General features: G+C 35.7%; 1 protein-coding gene across 2 annotated transcripts in view; it reads left to right on the top strand.

Annotated features, from left to right (window-relative positions):
- Window positions 1-11,889, top strand: part of LOC131521809 (A disintegrin and metalloproteinase with thrombospondin motifs 16) — an 80,777-nt gene extending 68,888 nt beyond the window's left edge. For both annotated transcript variants that reach the window (XM_058746889.1, XM_058746888.1), the window contains exons 19-23: window positions 6,227-6,431; window positions 7,416-7,598; window positions 7,881-8,090; window positions 9,290-9,437; window positions 10,559-11,889. In XM_058746889.1, coding sequence (XP_058602872.1) covers window positions 6,227-6,431; window positions 7,416-7,598; window positions 7,881-8,090; window positions 9,290-9,437; window positions 10,559-10,674 — 862 coding nt within the window. In that variant the 3' untranslated portion in view covers window positions 10,675-11,889. The remainder of the gene's footprint in view (window positions 1-6,226; window positions 6,432-7,415; window positions 7,599-7,880; window positions 8,091-9,289; window positions 9,438-10,558) is intronic.
- The last annotated feature ends 10,157 nt before the right edge of the window (window positions 11,890-22,046 follow it).

The following is a 22,046-nucleotide window of genomic DNA, read 5'->3' as shown; positions in this document are numbered from 1 at the left end:
GTGTTGATGGCTTTAGAGACAGACAGACAGACTCTGGTCCCATCCCAAAAACACGCCTGTTATGACCGTTACAACAGCCTCTCGTGAAATCACTGACAAAGAAGGATGATAAGTGCAAGATCCAGTTGGCAAACACCCTACACTCTTAAAAATAAAGGCGCTTCACGATGCCGTAGAAGAACCTTTTTTTTGTCTAAATGGTTCCATAAAGAACCGTTAACATCTGAAGGACCTTTCTGTTTCACAAAAGGTTCTTTGTGGCGAAAGAAGGTTCTTCAGATTATAAAAAGGTAAGAAAGAGACGGTTCTTTAAAGAACCTTTGACTGATTAGTTCTTTGTGGAGCCAAAAATGGTTCTTCAATGGCATCTCTGTGAAGAAGCACCTTTATTTTTAAGAGTGTAGAAACTGCAATAGTAATTCTCTAAAGGCCAGTCTAAAACTGTAACAACTGCATAGCAACACCCTGGCAACCACCCACGACACCCTCGCATCACTGCAAACGAGCATCTCTCGTTTCTTCAGATGTGCTTGAGAGAGCAGTGTTGGGTGTTTGTGAGATAGACGGCCGTGTGCCTGAGCCGGTGCCGTCGACTGCTCTATCTCTGGATTAGTCTGATTAAACCGGTTTCCCTGGCACACAGATGATCTTCCAGTCAGAGATCTTGTGTCCTCTTATGTCAGTCTTCCCAGAAAATGCTGACTTGGTCCTGTAAAGTGATCCGTCCAAGCATTGAGTCTTCATGGGCTTCCTGCCGAGAGAGACTTTGACTTTTAAAACCCCTTTAATCTACACCATTTCTCAACACATTACAGAGCTAATACACAAAAAACACCAACAAAGTATTACATAACAATTTTACCAATTAAAAACCATGTTTGTAAATTCACTCAGTGTCACTAAAGCATCTCTCACCCCACCTCATTTTGAATTATCAGTTTGTTTATAATATGCATTATATGCAATTCAACAGCAACCCTAAATTCTACCAATGATTTAAAAAGAGACAAGTCAACATCTTGACCGGCATTTTTACATTGAGTTTTGTGGATTGCTAACTTGTCCTAATAGAAAACTGGCAAGCGCACACCGTTCATGCCACGACTGCTATACTTGCAACCAAAAATAAAAAGGGTTTTTGTAAATTAAAATCCCAATTTCATAATTAGTTTTTCAAAAAGTACAAAAAGTGGAGTAAGCCTTGAACACTCACAAAATAAATGAAACACAGTGTCAGAAGCCTTACAAAAAGATCATCCAGCTATAACCATTTCATTGAACTTAGAAACAAATGTGTTTGTAGCCAACACACTGTGAGACCGAGTCAGTGAAGATGCCAAAACTAGCATGAATGTCTAAAACAATTGAATGCACATTGAACGAATGATTGTATAATGACTGCTGTTGTATGTGAGATGCAGTGTTTTCGGTGAAGACCATCACAGTCTCAGTGTCTGATCTCTCAAATGAGGTTTTAAGAGACCCTTTTGAAAAGAAGTGCACTTTAAAAAATGTTAACATGATCATTACAGAAATAATATACTTTACAAGAACATACACACACTAAATTTAATGTTTTCAGACAATTGCATGGTATTTGTAATTAAATGAAAATGCATTAGTCTAAATTTATACTAAATGCCATTAGCTGAACTTTACAGTGTTTCTGACCCACTTAAGTTAGACTTAAGTCCATCTTTATATGTAATTCATAATTATGTTGTCTTTGAAATATGGTTAAAGTGTTACTGCTGAATGCACTGACAAGCCTTTATGATAAACTAAAATATACTTTAATGGCATTTCTATTGAAACTTGTTTAAATATATTTGTAAATACACATTCATAACAATGATTCCAATTTAGTACATTTAAAATATATTAACTTTAAATATAATATATAGTAACACTATACACTATACAAGTGCTTTACATGTGCTTTAGTCAACACATCAAAATAAGTGTACTTCTTTAAAACGCAACAAAAGATTATTAAAACATAATGATTTAAGATGTATTTTAAATTAAATGTTTAATTTGACATTATTATTACAAAGTACACTACAAGTGTGCATTCAATACAGTTAAGCACATTAAAGACCTTGTGCCAGCACTGAAACTGCAGTATGTGCTCGAGTGTATTTTGGAAGGAAGCAGTGTGTGAAGTCAGGCTTGTGTAGCTAAAAACATTTGCATTCGCACTCATAGATTATGTTCTGTGGTTGCGAGACACTTTTGGGTGTCCAAGAGCACAGCAGTGAGTCACGGCGGGTAACAGCAGCTAAACATGTGCTGGTGTCTATCCAGTGTCCTGACGATGGCTTCATCACGTCACGACTGAAGCAGGTGCTGCGAGAGCACCGTGAAAATGCTGTTTTACTGGGGGTCTCTCTCTCTCACGCTGTGTTTGTCTGCCTCATTAACTGGCCTCTGTAAACAGCATTTATTGCATCAGGTTTATCTGATGTCCTGTATGTTTGGCTTGAACTCTTTGGGTTTACGAGAGGCCAAGGTTAAAACCCCTCCAAACTCAGCACATGAGACACACACACACACTACATTAAATAAACATATTGAACTATCTGCAAATGTGTCTGAATCAGGTGTTTTGGTGAATTTAGTGCATTTATGAACTCAGTTCTGCTGAGATGTAAACAATCACATTAACTACCAACTAATCACAAACCAACACAATACTGTCTTCATCTTCAGCACTACATCTGCTGATTTAGCATTTCTACACCAACTAAATTCTTTATCAAGTGTTTTGATTCCAGAGTATTTTTGTGTCTTTCTTTCCAATAAATGACACTTTCTTTACAAAAGCATACGTTTATTCAAGTGTGCTATTAGTATACTTTAAAAACTGAATATAAGAAAGTATACAGTGAGTCTACTTTTTATGTACAGTATGTATCAGAGATATACTTAAAGTTATACTTAAGTATACTTGGCTTATACTTGTACTTAAGTGCAAAAATAATACATAAATAGTATATAAGTACTGTATAAATGTACTTGCATTTATATTAAGTTTCATGTATGGGCTAGAAGTATATAACTAGTAACTAACATTATACCTATATGTTTACTTGTAGTATAGTTGAAAAACTAAAGAAAAACATATATGTTAACTAGTGTTCTCAAAGTTTTCTACTGTTACACTTAAAAGTATACCTTTATAAACTAAAAAGTGTGACAATTTAGTCCCAAGAAGTGTTAAAATTACATTTGCAAGTACATTTCTAGTATAGTGATTTTAGTATACTTTCTACATAAAGTGTACTTGGAAAATACACTTGAACTTTACTTAAATTTACTCAATAAAATGAACGCTTCTTTTTGGTAAGGTTTCATTTGAAATTTTGTATCTAATGAATGACATTCACACATTTAAGTGTCCAAAAAAAGATCATGTTATTGTCACGTTATCATTATCAACCAAAATGTCGAAGATTATGGTGATATAAGTGTTTGCTTCACTCACATGTGTACACTGCTATTACATAAGTAGTCAGTTGTGTGTCATCTCCTGAATACAGACGGCATGCGCAGACACACTTAGTGAGTATTTTAGGGCGCCACATTATTTGATCTTCAGTCCTCAGTGCCAGAAAGGAGCATGGAGAAGTCATTACATCATGGAAATGTAGGTGTAGGTTCACATTTAGAGCCTGACATCACTGCGGTCGGGGTGAAAGGTTAATGTCGGACGTGTGCGATCAGTCGGCTTCCTCCACTCACAGCATCTATTGAAATAAAGTTGTTCATTTTAAACATTTGAATTTATATAGCTGCACTAGCATAACACTGATATACAGAGCCATAATATAATATAATGTCCATGTTCAGTCATATTTATGGGGCAAATAACTAAAGTCTGATTGGCCAGACGAGTGCCAACTGCACCGCATTACGGCTCAAATCGCAGATGCTGAAAGCTGAGCCCTGGTGAAATCATAGCTGTGTGAACGTTTAATCCAGCTCATAATTAATAAATTCACACAAACAGGTTTATGGCAACAGAGACACAAAACCACATATTCCCTATGATATATGTGACCCTGCAGCACAAAAGCAGTCATAAGCAGCACAGGTATATTTGTAGAAAGACCCAATAATACATTGTATGGGTCTGAATTATCACTTTTTCTTTTATGCCAAAAATCATTAGGATATTAAGTAAAGATCATGTTCCATGAAGATATTTTGTACATTTCTTACCGTACATATATCAAAACTTCATTTTTGATTAGTAATATGCATTGCTAAGAACTTCATCTGAACAACTTTAAAGGCGATTTTCTCAATATTTAGATTTTTTTGCACCCTCAGATTCCAGATTTTCAAATAGTTGCATCTCAGCCAAATATTGTCCGATCCTAACAAACCATACATCAATGGAAAGCTTATTTATTCAGATGATATTTAAATCTCAATTTCCAAAATACTGACCCTTATGACTGGTTTTGTGGTCCAGGGTCACATATTATTAAGCTCTTTTCATTGCTACAACCACCCAGCCGAGGTATTGCCAAAGGTACCTTTTAAAGCAGATCAAATGTCTGATTCCACCGTATAAATATGGGATGTATTTTAAAGAGGATGTCGGTGTGAAACGGCTCCACTGCTGTTTTAGGACTGCAGCGATGGATGGCATTGGTCAGAGCTGTTGCTCATTCCAGTCCCATGATGTGCTCGGCTTTGAGAAATAACCTGTAGGAAGTTTAAATGTGCTGACGGGGATCTCAGGTTGTTTGGGGACTTTAGGGTGAATTGATGGCCTTTACGAGCTGATATTTTGACTGGTGGGTTTCGCTGAAAGTCAACAAACCATCTGCCCTTGATGATCAAGGTGTCTGAATGTTAACCCTTCCCTAACCAGAGCTGAGGCTTGTGGGAAAGGACACTGTAACTAGATTCATTGGGTACGTTCAGCATACTCCCATAATATTATATTGCTTTTAGAATACTGTGTCCCACAATGCAATGCACATCTCCTTTTTGACCAGTGTTGTTATTGTGATCTTAAAAAAAAAAAATGTTAATTGAAATAAAGCTGAAATAAAATATATAAAAATTAGATGAAAAACTAAATAAAAATTAGAAATGTTACATTGGCAACTAACTGAAATAAGTTTAAGTACTAAAATTACAAAAACAAACACTGAAATAATTTAAAGCTATATTGTATATGATGTCTAATGACATGACAAAAGCATACGACATTACTAAAGCTTAATTTAAAAAATAAAATGAAAACTGAAAAATGTACAAATAAAAGCTTATTCAAAAAATTAATAAAAGATAGTATATAAATAATACTAAAATAACAATGTTCTTGAATCAATATGCAAGTAACTGACAAGATTGTAGGCATTCTATACAAAATAAACATGAAATAAACAAATTCTTTAATTATTTTAACTCTTGAAATGTCTCTATACTTAAGTTGCAATTTAAAATATAAAATTTTATTTAAATGTAAATGAATACTATGATAAATTTGTGTTTAAAAAAATAAATAAATAAAGTTTAATAAATTAAAATGAAATTATTTTTTAAGTAACTGTATCAAATATGATGGAACAAAACATCACAGAATTCATCAAATCCACTGTTTTAATCATATTAACTGAGCAAAATGATTTACTGTACATCTTTAAAAACTGTTAAACATATGAAAGGGTCATAAAGAATTACTTTGTATTGCATAGCAATTATGACCCAGAATGCTGTTAAAATGCTTATTATAATGTTTAAAAACAGTAATCTTTCTGCAGTTTACAGTATACTGAGAACTATGTAATAAGCAGTACAGTAGTATTTACAGTAACACTTTAGAATAGGGAACACTAATTCACTATTAACTACGACTTTTCCCTCAATAAATTCCCAATTTGCTGCTTATTAATAGTTAGTGCGGTAGTTGTTAAGTTTAGGTATTGGGTAGGATTAGGGATGTAGAATAAGGTCAAGTAGAATAAGGCATTAACATGTGCTTAATTACTACTAATAAATGGCTAATATTCTAGTAATATGCATGCTAATAAGCAACTAGTCAAGAGACCCTAAAATAAAGTGTTACCGTATTTGCATAAGAAATGCTGTGGGAAAGCTTGGGTTGAACTCTGCACATATGATAAATATGAGTGATTGTTTTGACACAAATAACTGGCTCGGGATGTCAGGCACTAATGTGTGCGTGTGTTACTGTACACCGCAGCTGGCGTGTGGAGGACTGGGCTGCGTGCAGCCGCAGCTGTGGATCCGGAGAGCAGATCAGACAGGTGCGCTGTGTCCAGAAAACAGGCCCGGATCAGGTGCACACAGTGACCGATGACCAGTGTGCACAACCGCCGCTGCCCCGCAGACAGACCTGCAGCACACACAGCTGCCCGCCGGTCTGGAGCGCCGGACCCTGGTCTCAGGTTAGTGCTCAGTCACACAACTCTGTGTCAATCATCAATGCTTCATACAGTCAAACCAAAAATTATTCAGACACCAGATATATTTTTGATATTTTTTTACTAATTGGTGCAGGACACTATAGTTCATTTGTCTTCGTGAGGATAGCAAAATAAAGTAAACTGTGACATATTATACCCAAAATTTCTTCATACAGTGGACTACCAGTAAAATTTGGGATCAAAAAATATTCAAACACTTGTTGAGCATGTTTTGCTTAAGTGTTTTTTCTTTAATTGCTAAAATGACCTTTTTACACCACAGACTGAACAAAATGAAGTGTTGCTTGGTAATTGGTTGAGCTAAATTGGTATTATCTAATTGTGTATTATCTGTCTTTAAAATAAAAAAATAAAAAAAACCCGCCGAGATCAAATTTATTATAGTTAATTTCAAAGCTTTCAATGTCCTGTCATTTATAAAAAAATAAATAAAAAAGTTCTAACAAATACATTTTTGCTCAAAACTAAACTAAAAGTAAATAAAAAAAACTTTGTTTATAATTTCAAGACAAAAGGAAATATATATCAGTATCGGCATCGGCTATCGGCCAAAATGATTACAAAAATATCGGCTTATCAGATATCGGCAAAAATCTAATATCGCACATCCCTAAAAAATAATAAATGATCGTTTTCTCATTTTGTGAAAAACAAATGTTTAAAAAAGACTTAAGTCTATATTTTCATGTTTGCTTTTTTGTAATATGTGAGAAGTATTCAAGTTGAAGGTTTACTGCTTTAACTTACTTATACCAAATTAATCTAGTTTGACCCAGAACATAACAATTGTACCCAATTTTAACTTAATACAATGATAAACTGTACATTTCTGGACAATGCACTTTGCACTTCATTTATATGTTCAGTTCAACTACACGACTAATTCTATAGTTAAAACTTCGCTGGGGATCATTGTCTGATGTTACGACTGCGTTTTTTCCCCAGTGTTCTCGTAAATGTGGGAAGGGAGTGATGAAGAGAGCCGTGGCGTGTGTGAGCGGTGACTCCCGTGTGCTGCCGGATGCCTCCTGTGCCGCTCTGCCCAAACCCAGCAGCCAAGAGACCTGCATGATCAAACGCTGCCACAAACAGCGCAAAGCCCAGTGGTTCGTCTCAACCTGGCAACCGGTAAAACCCTTGCAATGCTTTGTGTGCACTGGGGTGATGTGGTGTGAAAGCAAATCGTTGGAGTCACTTTGGATGAAAGCGTCTGCTGAATGCATGAATGTGTAAATGTTATTTGGTAGATGCTTTTATCCAAAGCAACTGACACTGCATTCATTATATACTTTTTTTATTAGTTCATGCATTTCCTGAAAATTGAGCCCATGATCTTAAGCACATTTTCTGATGCACAGACGTGTGTTTGAGCTGAACGAGGGCTGTGAGGTTCTCTCTGTCTCTCTGCAGTGTTCAGTGTCCTGTGGTAAGGGTCTTCAGCTGCGTGTGGTGAAGTGCGCAGAGAAGGACGTCGCAGGAAAATACAGAGAATTGTCAGCCAGAAAGTGTCAGCATGTGCCCAAACCCTCCATGGAGCTCCAGAGAAGCTGTGTCCTGTCAGACTGTCCCGTGGCCTCTCCTCACAGCAGACCGGACTGGTACTCTTCCCCGTGGTCTCAGGCAGGTCTTCCCTCGTCCCACAGACACCTGACGTCATGAGCTTGATGTTGTGTTTTGTAGGGAGGTAATGATATCACGATAGGATAATATTGCGATATGAAATCCACAATACGATATTTTTTGCAGTCTTTCAAAAAAAGACAAATGTGACCCTGGACCACAAAACCAGTTTTAAGTCGCTGGGGTATATTTGTAGCAATAGCCAAAAATACACTGTATGGGTCAAAATTATTGATTTTTCTTTTATGCCAAAAATCATTAGGATATTAAGTAAAGATCATGTTCCATAAAGATATTTTGTACATTTCGTACCGTAAATGTATCAAAACTTCATTTTTGATTAGTAATATGCATTGCTAAGAACTTCATTTGGACAACTTTAAAACTTGTCAGAGAAAAGTCAGTGAATTGACTTGTACCTGAACTTTAAAGGGGATGGTATATGTGATAAATTATTTTTTTTTAGGAAGTTTTAGGAAGCCAAACAAATTAGAATATAATAATAACAACAATGACAGTAATAGCCATATATTGTAAAACAATTGCACTGTAAAATAAATGAAAATTAATATTTCATAGGTATATTATATTTGCTTTACACTACAGTAGGGAAATTACAATACTTTCTAATTTCTTCACGTGAAAGAGATATTTTGAATTTGGACTGCATTTAAACCGCTAGCTGTCAGCAGAATTCATACTGTATTTTTAAGCTTTTATTTCGAAGGAGACGGCAGTAGAGCTTTTATTTTGAAGAAAAACTCCAGCTTCAGTGAAAACAGGCTTACAAAAAACATGTCCTGCTACATATCTAGTGAAATGCTGCGATCATCTACCATGAATATAAAGCATAACCGGTGACTGTTGAGTTTCCAAACGCGCACTAAACTCACAGAACGTGTAATAAATGAGTTGACAGCGAAAACAGACTTGATGAAGAGATGAAGCATATTGTGCTTTCAGTTTGACTTCGTTTGACAGATACTGTGGCTAAACATAACGACCCAAAACATACATTTAAAGACCTTTTATGTTAGAATAAGAAGTTTAAATATATTTTAAAAACTACATTTTTTGGCCGGAAGACCTATCGTTTCATATCGCCATGTGACCACGATAATATGGAGACAGTTTTGCTATCGTGATATGACGATATTGATGATGTGGTTACATCCCTAGTGTTTTGTGTTGGTGTGCAGTGTACGGTGTCGTGTGGAGGAGGCGTTCAGATGCGCTCCGTGCAGTGTCTCCTTCATGGACGGCCTTCCTCCGGCTGTGTGCTGCAGATGAAGCCTGTGATGACCCAGGCCTGTAACACTGCATTCTGCCCTCAGCCACAGAAGAAAGGTCTGTCCTGAGCTGGGATATGATTCTATCACATAATACTGGTTATGTAATCAATACACTTTTGAGAAGTGTTTTTTACTATTGAGATACATTATAGTTTATTTATTTATATATATATATATATTTTTTTTTTTAAGTTTAATTTTCATTTTAGTTGAAGTTTCAGTAATTTTGTTGTGTCTGTCATTTTTTAAAGGTCTGTATAGTTTTTTAATAATTTAATTACATTTTTTAGTTTTAGATAAAATTAAACCAATGAAAATGTTGCTGTCAGTTAATCATAATAATTAATTTTAGTGCTGTCAAACAATTAATCGCAATTAATCGCATCCAGAATAAATGTTTTTGTTTAGATAATTTTTGTGTGTGTACTGTGTATATTTATTACACACACATGCATGTATATATTTAAGAAAAATATGTTACATTTATATATTAAATATATTTATATATGATATGAATTATATGAATATAAATACATACATGTAAATATTTTAAAAATATATGCTGTATGTGTTTGTATTTATATATATACATAATAATATACACAATACACACACATATATTATGTAAACAAAAACTTTTATTTTGGAGTAATATCATGATATTTTTGTAATTAATGTGATTAAACAATTTTTAATTTGCTGAATTTCTAATAAAGTAGAGAGAGAAAGAGAGAGGGAGTTGACATTTGTACCACTGATAATGTGTTTCAGTGTTTTAATTATCTAAATATTTATTTTGTATTTTTTTTTTGCTAATTGAAATAAAGCTGCAATAAATTATAAATATTAGATAAAAAATAAATAAAAAAATTAATTGAAAAATAAATGCCTTGGCAATTAAGCTAAAAATAAGTACTAGGCCTAAAAGTGTAAAAATTGCTAAAATTATAATGGAACTGAATTAAAGTTAAATGGAATTACACATATTAATGCCTTATTCTGCATGACTATATTTTAGGTCCTTTAATCCTTAAACCCCACCTAAACCTAACAACTTACTATTAGTAAGCCACAAATGAGGAGTTTAGGTAAAAGCCATAGTGAATAGTTAGTTAATAGTGAGAACTGAAGTGTGACAGACATGCTTCTGTGTAACATCCGTGTTTCTCTGTGCAGACGTGGTCTGTAAGGATCACTTCAGCTGGTGTTATCTGGTGCCGCAGCACGGCGTTTGCAACCACAAGTTCTACGGGAAGCAATGCTGCAAGTCCTGCTCGCACACGAACCCGTGAGAACTTCTCGAGATGTATGACTTCTGAGCCCTGGATGGAGCAGAGCCATGCCCTCGTACTGAACACAAAGACATTATTAAAGACTCAGAGCGGCTTGCTTGTCTGCAGAGTGACACGGCCGATTCCGGCGAGACTCTCAGTGTGTCGCTCTCTGCAGGAAATGACATCATCGACGAAGCCCTCTGGAGGCGATAGCGTGTCAGCGAGGGTGCGAGGACTCCTTTCATTGTGTTTCACAGAGCTTCAAGCGGATGGGATGTACTCTGCCTCCGGATATAGGCTAGACTGAATCCACGTGTCCAGATGCATGGACATGTGTTGTGTTTTTCCATGAACATGCCTCATAATATCATGTGAATCACATAAACGGGCTTAATGCATCTCATTGTGGAGAATATGGCGTTATGTAGTAGAGCTACAGTCATTTTTGGTGCTATATGCTGATATTAATGGCAGCCGAGCAGCTGTTGCATAACAGGGGTTTTAAATTAACAAGACAATGAATCAGCGCTTTTGTATGATTGATATTAATTCTCTTATTTATTAACAATACTGCAGTATAGCTATTCTGCTGTAACATATATGGCTTTTATGTTCCTGTTCAACTTCGGGTATAGTTGCACGATTGGTTATTTTTGTATGTTTAATCATGCCTTCACAGTACTGTTACGTGTTTGGGTTTCATTATTTCGGAGGAAAACAAAATGCCAATTAAACCAGTTTAATGAACTGTAAGAAGTGTCACGTTTAACAGAGTCAGCTCTCTTCGTGGGACGTTTTTAGCAACCGCACGACTGCCAAGAACTGTAAATCTGTCTTTGGTCTGACCGAGAGATGCTGCACATATGGGTTTTGAAGAGAGCTGCGTTGCACAAATGACTTCCATCATTTACAGTATTTGCGTTGGTTGTACAGCAGCAGTAGATGAATGTAATCGCTCGTCCACAGCGAGTGTTATTCTGAAGAGTGGACGCAGGGTTTGTTATAAATGGCAGTTCTTATTAAACGTGACGCGTGTCACATTGCCATCACATTACAAGCTGTGTTGTCTTTCTCTCTTGGCCGTAGGAAGCAGATATGCAGATTGCTCGTGATCCGGCTTCGCTGACGCTGAGTCAGAGCTTTTTCTTGTTCTTCATGCGCTATTGTTTCCAGATGGAGTCAGACGAGGCCGCTGGAGCGCGTTCAGGAATTAATATGACTTGTGAGCTTTTCACCGGCTTCTAACGTACAGCTCTGTGAAGACTTTAACAGAAAACACATCACTTTATGTTATTAATGTCTCATGGCATTCGGTAAGACTTAAACCATGTTTTGTTAGAATCTTTTGAAAGTTTAGATGAATGTTCTGAATATTATTGAAGCAATTCTGTACGTGGAGCTGGTGAGGCAAGAACAACTGCTGCTATCGCAAGCAATAAACCAGATGAAAACAATCTGGTACTTACACGATGGTCTTCATTGTTGCTGTGATGCTGTATTGATCAAACCATCAGTATCAGCTCTGTCTGCAGTAATGGTGGAAAGTCTTTACAAAAAACAAATATTCATTGTTTACACCCTTAAAGAAAACTTTATTTAAAGGCATAGTTGAAAATGAGGCCATCCAAGATTTAGATGAGTTTGTTTCTTCATCAGATTTGTAGAAATGTGTCATTGCATCAGTGTCTCAGCAATGGATGCTCTGCAGTGAATGGGTGCCGTCAGAATGAGAGTCCAAACAGCTGATAAAAACATCACAATAATTACCGTGATGTTTTTATCAGCTGTTTGGACTCTCATTCTGACGGCACCCATTCACTGCAGGGAATGCAATTAGAATAATAAGACATCTCAGGGCTGTTACCAATCAAGTGAAGTAAGTATAAACAAATCCATCTTTGCACTGCAGAAGTGGCACAGAAGCAGCATCTGAAGTGGTATTTAGGTGCATTTGCACAAACTGTTTAATGTAGCTCAGAGGTGTCATGAATGCATTTACACTGCCCTTACTATGGCATACACAATATATGATTAAAATATAAAACTGAATTATTCATTCAATCAATTTGTTCAAAACGGCTGATTAATTCAGGAACAAAGCAAGTGAATGAGCCATTGAATCACTGACTCGCCTGATTGGTCAAAAATGCTGAATTATTCAGGAACAAAACACTACAGAGTTTATTGGAGATGCAAAAGTTGTGGTGTGATTTGGTTTGGTTTTCATGGCAGAATAGAATGAAAACACTTGGTATTGACATTTGCGACCCTGGAGCACAAAACCAGTCTTAAGTCACTGGGGTGTATTTGTAGCAATAGCCAAAATTATAGATTTTTCTTTTATGCCAAAAATCATTAGGATATTAAGTAAAGATCATGTTCCATAAAGATATTTTGTAAATTTCCTACTGTAAATATATCAAAACTTAATTTTTGATCAGTAATATGCATTGCTAAGAACTTCGCTTGGACATTTTCTCAATATTTAGATTTTTTTGCACCCTCAGATTCCAGATTTTCAAATAGTTGTATCTCAGCCAAATATTGTCCAACAAACCATACATCAATGGAAAGCTTATTTAGCTCAGTTATCAGATGATGCATAAATCTCAATTTCGAAAAATTGACCCTTATGACTGGTTTTGTGGTCCATGGTCACATATTGTGTCTAAAATGTATGTCACTTCATAGCAATTTAAACATAGCATATTTAAACGATTTATTCATTAATGCAATTGCATAGAGTATTAAATAGTGATTTGCTTAAAAAGTATGACAAAAGAGGGTCTAGCTTAATGCTGCACCAGGAGGAGGAAAAGGTATTTCAAAACCTGGACCATAAAATTAATTTGCGAACATTATATGCACTTGCTCATAGACAGTAAGAAGAGATGAGCTCAGAGAACTATTCATCTTTTGGGAATCAGATCCAGGACTAGAAGTGAAGGAGCTTCCGTAACAAACAACACAACAGTACTGGACACAAGGACAGATCGAGCGGCCTCGAGGAGCGACAGAGAGAGGAGGAACTGAACTGAATGAGAGGCAGAGCTGATTTACGGCTGGTCAGCTGTGATCTGCTCGTTTGGTTCTGCATGTGTTCTTGCTCATCGTGAAGATGATCTCACCAACCTTTCTGAGTCCGTCATCAGACACGGAGGATGTTTGGTAATAGCTCAATCCAACGTGTAGTGGATGTGTTTCCACTGAGCATTACGTTAATGTGGAACTAAACGACAACATATGGATCTGGAAGAGCATTCCTGTTAGACACAGTGTTGGGAGTAACTAGTTACACAATTGCGTAATTAAATTACAGTTACTTATAAAAATATTAAAGATTACAAAGGGAGCTACATCCAAATATTTTCACACACATAGATTTGATTGACTTCTTGCCCAAATTGTACTGACTGCTCTAAAATATGAGACAGCAATGTTTCAGGAGTTTAGGACACATGCTTATTCCATAACTGTTTTATTTCCTGTTTGGGTTTATGTATATGCTTTATTATTATTTTTTTTCCCAAGGCATTGTTAGATGCCAGTGTTTCCTGTCGTAGTTATGCAAAGATTTGATTTCAAATCTATTAAATTATCTTCTGATTTTAAATCAGTATTTAACCTCAAAACAAACTCAAAGTAGTGCTAAAGTCTGATTTTGTAGTGACTGTGCATCCAATTAAATTATTATAATCTTAATTCAAATGATGAAGGATTTTGATAAGTCTGACAGTAATCAGTGTTGATTTCTACTGTAAGGTTAACCCTAGGCCTGCTTTACATGTTTGAAAAGGATTAATTATTCGTAATTGTAATAGCACAAGTACACTGAAAAAAAATTTGTTTAAGGTAAGTGGTCGCAAACAATTTATTTGAGCTACATTTAATTTAAAAAAAAATGTTGAAAGTTTTTAGTCAACGAAGAATATTGATATTAATTCTCTTATTTATTAACAATACTGCAAGAAGTATTAGTCAACTAAATTTATTTAAATGTAGCTAAAATGAATTGATTGCAAAAAAATTGAGTAAATTCAATGAATCATTTTTTTCAGTGTAATTGAAATAGTTACACTACTTATTATATTTCAAAAGAGTAACTTGTAATCTGTAACTTATTACATTTCCAAAGTAACCTTCTCAACACTGGTTAGACAAACATAGTGACCATCCCTAGCCATTAACTAGCTCTCAGTCTCAGACGGCTCATTAACTAGTTCTGATGTCTGATTTGTCCACGCAGGGGAAATGCTTTGGGATCAATAACCTTTGTTCGTCTTGGAACAACATCTCTATCAAATTGATTGTAAGGTTAAGGTTGAGGTTGAAGCTTGAACAAAGTTCTTATCAACCTGTCATTTCTGTCTGATTTTAGGGTTAGTGAGCGTTTAGGGTCAGGGTTAGTGCACCCAAACTGACCTTAACACCCTCCCAGACGCCCACCATCCAGCTTGTCTTGATTAATTTCCCTTTTTAGCGCTTTACGCAATTCAGGTTGATGCTGCTGGTAGTGTAGAAAAGTCTTTTTGTGGTCATACTCGGTTGTGGTTATTGCACTGGCCTCAAATGTTTAAAAGGGGATTTAGTTGATAGGCTACATTTCAATAATAACCTTGTTTTATTCATGCTTTTTTTTTCTCACATTTTGCATATTGTTAATAAACAACTTGTTGATGGTGGTGTGATTCTCAATCACGACGCTCCTCTACATCAGGACTGAGGCTGATCTCTGAGAAAGCACAGACACACAAAAAGCGAGACGCGCGCCTACGCTAGGTGTACCTGTTCATTGTGTGCATGTTCTGTGAAGGTGACATTAATATTAATCAAACACTAACAACAAAAAGAGAAAACCACTCACTGCTGTTAATTTATTTCTTTGCTTCGGGCTGTTTACATGAAAAAATGATAACCCTTTTTAAATAAAGGATTGTGTCAAAAAGCATGTTTTAAAGATTCATGGAGCATCATTGTTGTTTGTTAAATGCTGGTATGGTCTGAATACTAATTGAGAGTGTTTTATTTCGGTGCTACGTGTGAATTTTATTGGATCAAACTCGCCACACTACAACAAAAAGGCATGTAAACACACCATTACAGAATGTTATTGGAACTGTATGCAAATTAGAATTGAAAACTTTATTTAAAAGGGCATTTATTTGTATATGCATGTTAAAACATGGAGTTAACGCTTAGAATTCAGTGTGCAGGGACAGGCAACCGTGATCATTTTGTACACTACTTTCTTTCACTGAGAATCAAGGCAACACCAGACGCCTGCTGCTCTCGTGTGGCTGTCAGAGGAACCGCAGCCGAGCTTTACTGTAGGACAGACTCGACCTGTGTTTGATCATCACACACCACAGCAGACTTTTAAAGCATCTCAATTATTTAAATTATTTGAACAAAACCTCAGGAAGATTGAAAAGATCTTCAATGGTGTTCAGTATTCCAACCGGCAGAGGCAAGTTTTGTTTCTTTTCCCTTTTCCAGGAGATTATTCGGTAACACTTTATTTTGATGTCCCATTCTGTTGACACTAATTAATGTTGCAACTACATGTCAACAAACTCATACTCATAAGAGTATTAGTAGACTGTCTGCTTCATATCTACTAACTCTTTATTGTGTTGGTCTCACAACAGATATTCTACTGACTATAAGTAACTTTGCAAGAATGTCAACTTAATCTAACCCTAACCCTACCAGTCAACTAATACACTACTAACACTCTAATGAGAGTCAGGAGAAATGTAGGTGCAACATTACTTATAGTCAATAAGTAGAAGGGTTAAAGGGACCATCAAAATAAAGTTTTAAACCTTTATATTTTATTTTATTTTTTACAAATTGTACAGTTAGTGCATTACATTCAGTACAAATATTTTATGAAATTTTAAATAAAAATATTTGAATACGATGCTTTTAAATAAGACATTTTTCACTAACAAAAAAATATAAAAAAAAATAGCTATAGCTTTTTTCTGCATTTACTGGTGTTAAATTGAGAGGAGGACAGTTATTGCATTACAGTCAATACAGAGATCAATACAGCTGCTATGTTTTTTTCCACTGAAAAAAAAAAGATTTTCATTATAGACTCATTCTTATATTAAGTGATATTTTTGTACTGTAATTATAACAATACTAATCCTTATAGGAAAGGGGTCCTGTGCACTTTTAGTGCATGGCTCCAAATAAAAGTGAGTAAATTTTTTTTTAATTTTACTCCATTCCCCTCTACTACAGTATATACTGCCTACAAGCCTAAAACAGAAGGATTACTGTTCAAAACAGTAGTATGCTATATTGTTGTCATATGACTGACATTATCAGATTGTGTTTAATTCAGAGGTCAAAAATAAAAGCTTATTATTATTATTATTGTCAATATTGTTAATGAACATGCATCCAAAGTTTCAACATGCTGAGGCGTTTGACATGTCCAAAAATGTTTTTGTTACGTTCGTTCTGTTCCCGGGTCAATTTGACCCGCCTATTTTAACGCTCTAAGGCAACTCTACAGACCCAAAATAATAACATTTATTGGTTATATTTTATTATTTTAGTTTTTTACTACTCCTTGCTCACCGATATCAGAAACACCGCTCCGCGTCTAAAGTATTTCAGTATGTTTGAAATATCACAGTTCTGTTAACATAAATTTAAAAAATAAATAAATAAATAAAACAACAGGAGAGTTTCAACGTGGCTTATTAGAACACTAGTGTGCAAACTTTTTTCCTGTCACATGACAAGCTAATAACATGGTTGTCAGCATTAAAAGGTATAACTGTTGCTTTTTGCGGTGCAAATTTAGTTTGTAATGAAAATAACAGTACGTTTTCATCAGTTATTTTACATATACGGATCAACGCATTTCTTACAGATTTCTGCTCATTCAAATCAGATACAGATGAAGTAAGATTACATTTGTTTAAATGCATTATTGAGAGAGCGGTTGCCTGTGAATAAGTGTTGTAGTACCTGTTTTTTGTAGTACCAGAAAATTAGTAATCCACTGTTCTGCTTTTCATCCCCTAACATCCCAAACATACAACACAAACAAGTAAAAGTAACAATACTGTAAGTGTACTTTTTAAATGATACAGTAAATGTACAAAGAAAAAAAAAAAAAAACTTAATCCTCTTCTGCATCTTCAAGTGACAGATCAATAGTATCAATACAATTCAACAAAGGTTTCCATGTTTTGTAAAAGGTTTTTAAAGACCCTTTTAATGAAAAACTAATTTTGTCCAGCTTTAAACACAAAATAATTTCTTTTATCCACCTATCATAAGAAGGAGGGCACGCATGTTTCCACTTACGGAGAATAAGCCTCCTATAGCCAAGAGCGTGGTGAAAGCAACAACCTCTTGTGTTGTTGAAGGTAAATTTGGCTCAAAAGGAATTCCGAACAAAGCTGTAAGAGGGTTTGGAGTAGCTAATATGTTAAAGGTTTTTTCAAAAGTATCAAATATTTTAGACCAAAACTCTGTCAATCTTGGACAAGACCAAAACATACGTGTGTGATTTGCTGGAGATTGTCGGCACCTATTGCAAGTGTTACTTCTGTCTGGGTATATTTTGGCTAATCTAGCGTTAGTGTAGTGTGCTCTGTGAAGAATCCTGCATTGCGTCAAACTGTGTGGGGCACATATAGAGGAAGAGTGTACTAAATCAAGAATATAGTCCCACTCTATTTCGCTGATAGTGATCCCCAGCTCTTGTTCCCAAATATTCTTGGGTGATTCAGAGGGTTCAGAATTGAAAGAATCTAGTGATTCATAAATGACAGAGATTAACCCTCTTCTATCTGGGTTAAGAGAAAGAATGGTGTCCATTTTTGAATCAGGAGGACGATTAGGAAACTGAGGAAACTGATTTTGTACAAATGTCTGATCTGAAAGAAGCGAAAAAGATGGGTTTAGGAAGACTAAACTTTTCGGACAGTTCTGAAAATGATAAGAATATACCTTTATTATACAAGTCCTTGATGGTACCAAGACCCCTAGAAGACCAGTCACGAAAACCTGAATCAGAACGTGATGGTAGAAAAGATAAATTGTTTACTATAGGTGCAAGAGTTGACGGACTGATTAACCCAAAGTGTTTTCTAAAATTAACCCATATCTTAAGAGTATTAGTCACCACTAAACTGTCTGAGACATATTTACTATTTATAGGAAGCTGAGAGCAGGGAATATTTTGAGGATGCCAATTCTATTTGGGCCCAGATTGGATATTCAGGAACTCTTGAAGTGTTAGACCAATACAAAAGCTTATTAATATTACAGGTCCATAATACTGTTGAAAATTTGGTAAGGCAAGGCCCCCTTTCGACTTTGGAAGTTTGAGAAACTTTCTTCTCATCCGTGCATACTTGCCACCCCACAAAAAAGAATTAGTTGCCTGATTCAAAGTTACAAAAAAAGACTTGTTAATATAAATACGTATATGCTGGAAGAGATATATGAATTTGGGCAAAATTGTCATTTTAACCAAATTAATACGGCCAATTAGTGATATTGGAAGAGAGGGCCATCTCTGTATATCTTCCTTATAAGCATCTAGCCGAGAATAAAAAATAATTCTAAAAATAACTGCGATTGATTTAGTGATGAATACACCTAAATATCTGAATCCTTCCTGAGTCCACTTAAAGGGAAAAGAATATTTAGACAGCGTCTCAGCTGCTAGATTGATTGAGAACAGCTCGCTCTTTTGAAGATTTAATCTGTAAGCAGAAAATTTGCCAAACAAATCAAATATTTGGAGGTTTAGCGGTAATGAAGCGGTTGGGTTAGTTATATATAAAAGAAGGTCATCTGCATAAAGAGACAGTTTATAAGAGGTTCCAAACCAAGTGATGCCTTCGAACTTTTCCTCACCTCGCAGCCAAATGGCCAGTGGCTCTATAGCAATGCAAATAATAGAGGCGAAAGGGGGCAACCTTGGCGTGTACCTCGGGTTTTAGAACGTGTTGCATTGGTGTGCACAGATGCAACAGGGGAGGAGTATAATAATAGAATCCATGCTATAAAATTTGAGCTGAAACCAAATTTATTTCAAATAAAAAACAAATAACCCCATTCAACCCTGTCAAATGCCTTCTCGGCATCTAGGGACAATATAACCTCGGCAGTGTCAGAACTTGAAGAAAGGATAGCATTAAAGAGTCTTCTGGTGTTATAAAAAGAGTGTCTACCAGTCACGAAGCCTGTCTGGTCTGGGGAAATAACAGCAGGCAACACTTGCTGAAGGCGAAGGGCAAGGATCTTAGATAGAATTTTAAAATCCACGTTTAACAAAGAAATTGGCCTGTAACTACTGCAGAGCAGTGGATCTTTAACTTTCTTTAGTAACAATGAAATGGATGACTCAGACATGGTTGTTGGGAGCTGACCTGAAGAAAAGGCCTCATTATATACTCTTTGTAGAATTGGGGTTAGAACAGAAGAGAAAGTCTTAAAAACATTCAGGAGATTTACCATTCTGAAGTGAATGAATTGCCTCTTGTACTTCCGTAGTAGACACAGGCCTGCCCAAATCATTTGTGGAGCCATAATTTACGCAAGGGAATATTAATTGATCAAAGGGGTTTGGGTCACTCCATAATTTTGAGTCGCATTCCGAGGAGTAAAGAGAAAAAATCAAGTTAATTTCCTCTGGGTCAGAAACTATGTCACCCTTAGAAAATTTAATTTGGGGGATCAGTCTAGACGTGCGGGCAGTTCGAGACTGAAATGCAAGTGATTTGCCAGATTTTTCACCAAATTCTAAAAAAATGCTGCTTGGCACTCAATAGTTGCTTTTCAACTTTACGAGTTAGAAGTAAGTTATACTCTGAATGAAGCTGAAGCCGTTTTTTGTAAATTGCGGGTGAAGATGTCAGAGAATATTGGAGATCTAATTTAGAAAGTTGGTCAGATATTTCTGCCATCCTGGAGTTCGTTAACTGACAGACATATGAAATTATCTGTCCTCGCATATAAGACTTAAATGCTTCCCATAATGTGCTATTGCTAACAGAATTGTTGTCATTTATTTCAAAATATAGATTTATAGGAGATGATGAAATCTTTGAAATTGTTATCAGAAAGTAAATGTGAACTAAATCTCCATTGCTTAAAATAAGTCTTGGCTTGTGGGAATATTAAGTTCAAAGAGGTGGGGGCATGATCGGAGATGACTATACTATGATAGTCACAAGAATTGACAAAATGCATCATTATGTTATCTAAAAGACAAAATATCGATCTGTGAATATGAATGGTGAACATGTGAAAAAAAAGGAGAAGACTTTGCTAGTTGGAAACCTTGATCTCCAGGGATCAGACAGGCCAATCTGTTTAGTATAAGACACTAAAAGTCTGGCAGAGTTGGACAATGTGGATTGTTTTGAAGAAGACCTGTCCAATATTGTATTTTGAACCAAATTAACCCCCATGATTATGTGGTGGGATCTATTCACTACAAACATCATAAACCCGTCTTTTTAGGCAAGAACCAGAAATGGGTGTCATGTAGGCTAATAAAATATTTTTAATGGGACTTAATTTGTATTTAACGTGAAACGTTTCATTTCCACGGTTATTCAAACAGCAAATAAATTATATACAGAAATAAGCCAGCGAAGAACATTATCACTAACTTTGATCTATCGAGAGTTCAAGCGCTCACAAAAAAAAAAAACAAAAAAAAAACTATCATAATAATCTCAGAAGCTGTCTACACTGTGAAATGAATCTCTGACACTCAACAAGACTGAACCTGACTGGTGCACTCAACAAAACTGATGAGTTTCAGCGAAGACTCATCTGGACGCCTCTGATTGGCCATTGCATTCCTAAGCTCAACAGAATCGTGTGTGATTGGTTATAATGCGCAACACTGTAAAAACGCTTAAAAAGAAAAACAGTGCAACATAAGCAGATCTTAAGCTAATGCCGCAATCGGCACTTTTCCATTCATTTTCACTTTGTTAGCAACAGACATTATAGATTTAATTCATTTGTGCAGGGGCATTTTTGCTCCAATCTCCGTGGCCTTACACACGCTCCGCCTATATGCTGCCTATTTTATGCCAATGTTGTGGGCAATCCTATGCATACTGGGCCCAGTAGGGCTGTCAAATTGGCTGAAAAACTAAATTAGAATTTTGTACTAAAATATTATCAATATTCGAATTATATTCGAATTTAAAAGGCATAATTTCTGTTAGGGGGGAAAAAAAGCTTTTGGCTTCTCTCCTGGGGCCACAAGAGGCCGCATCAAGCACAATACTACTGTACTAAAGCATGTTTCTTCAAAGCAATACAAAACAAGACTATCTTTGAAAAAAGTGCATAATGTTTAAAATAATGTTCATAAACCATATATAATT

The sequence above is a fragment of the Onychostoma macrolepis genome, chromosome 16 (assembly GCF_012432095.1).
Source record: "Onychostoma macrolepis isolate SWU-2019 chromosome 16, ASM1243209v1, whole genome shotgun sequence".
NCBI lineage: Eukaryota > Metazoa > Chordata > Actinopteri > Cypriniformes > Cyprinidae > Onychostoma > Onychostoma macrolepis.
This window is presented reverse-complemented; position numbering and strand designations above follow the sequence as displayed.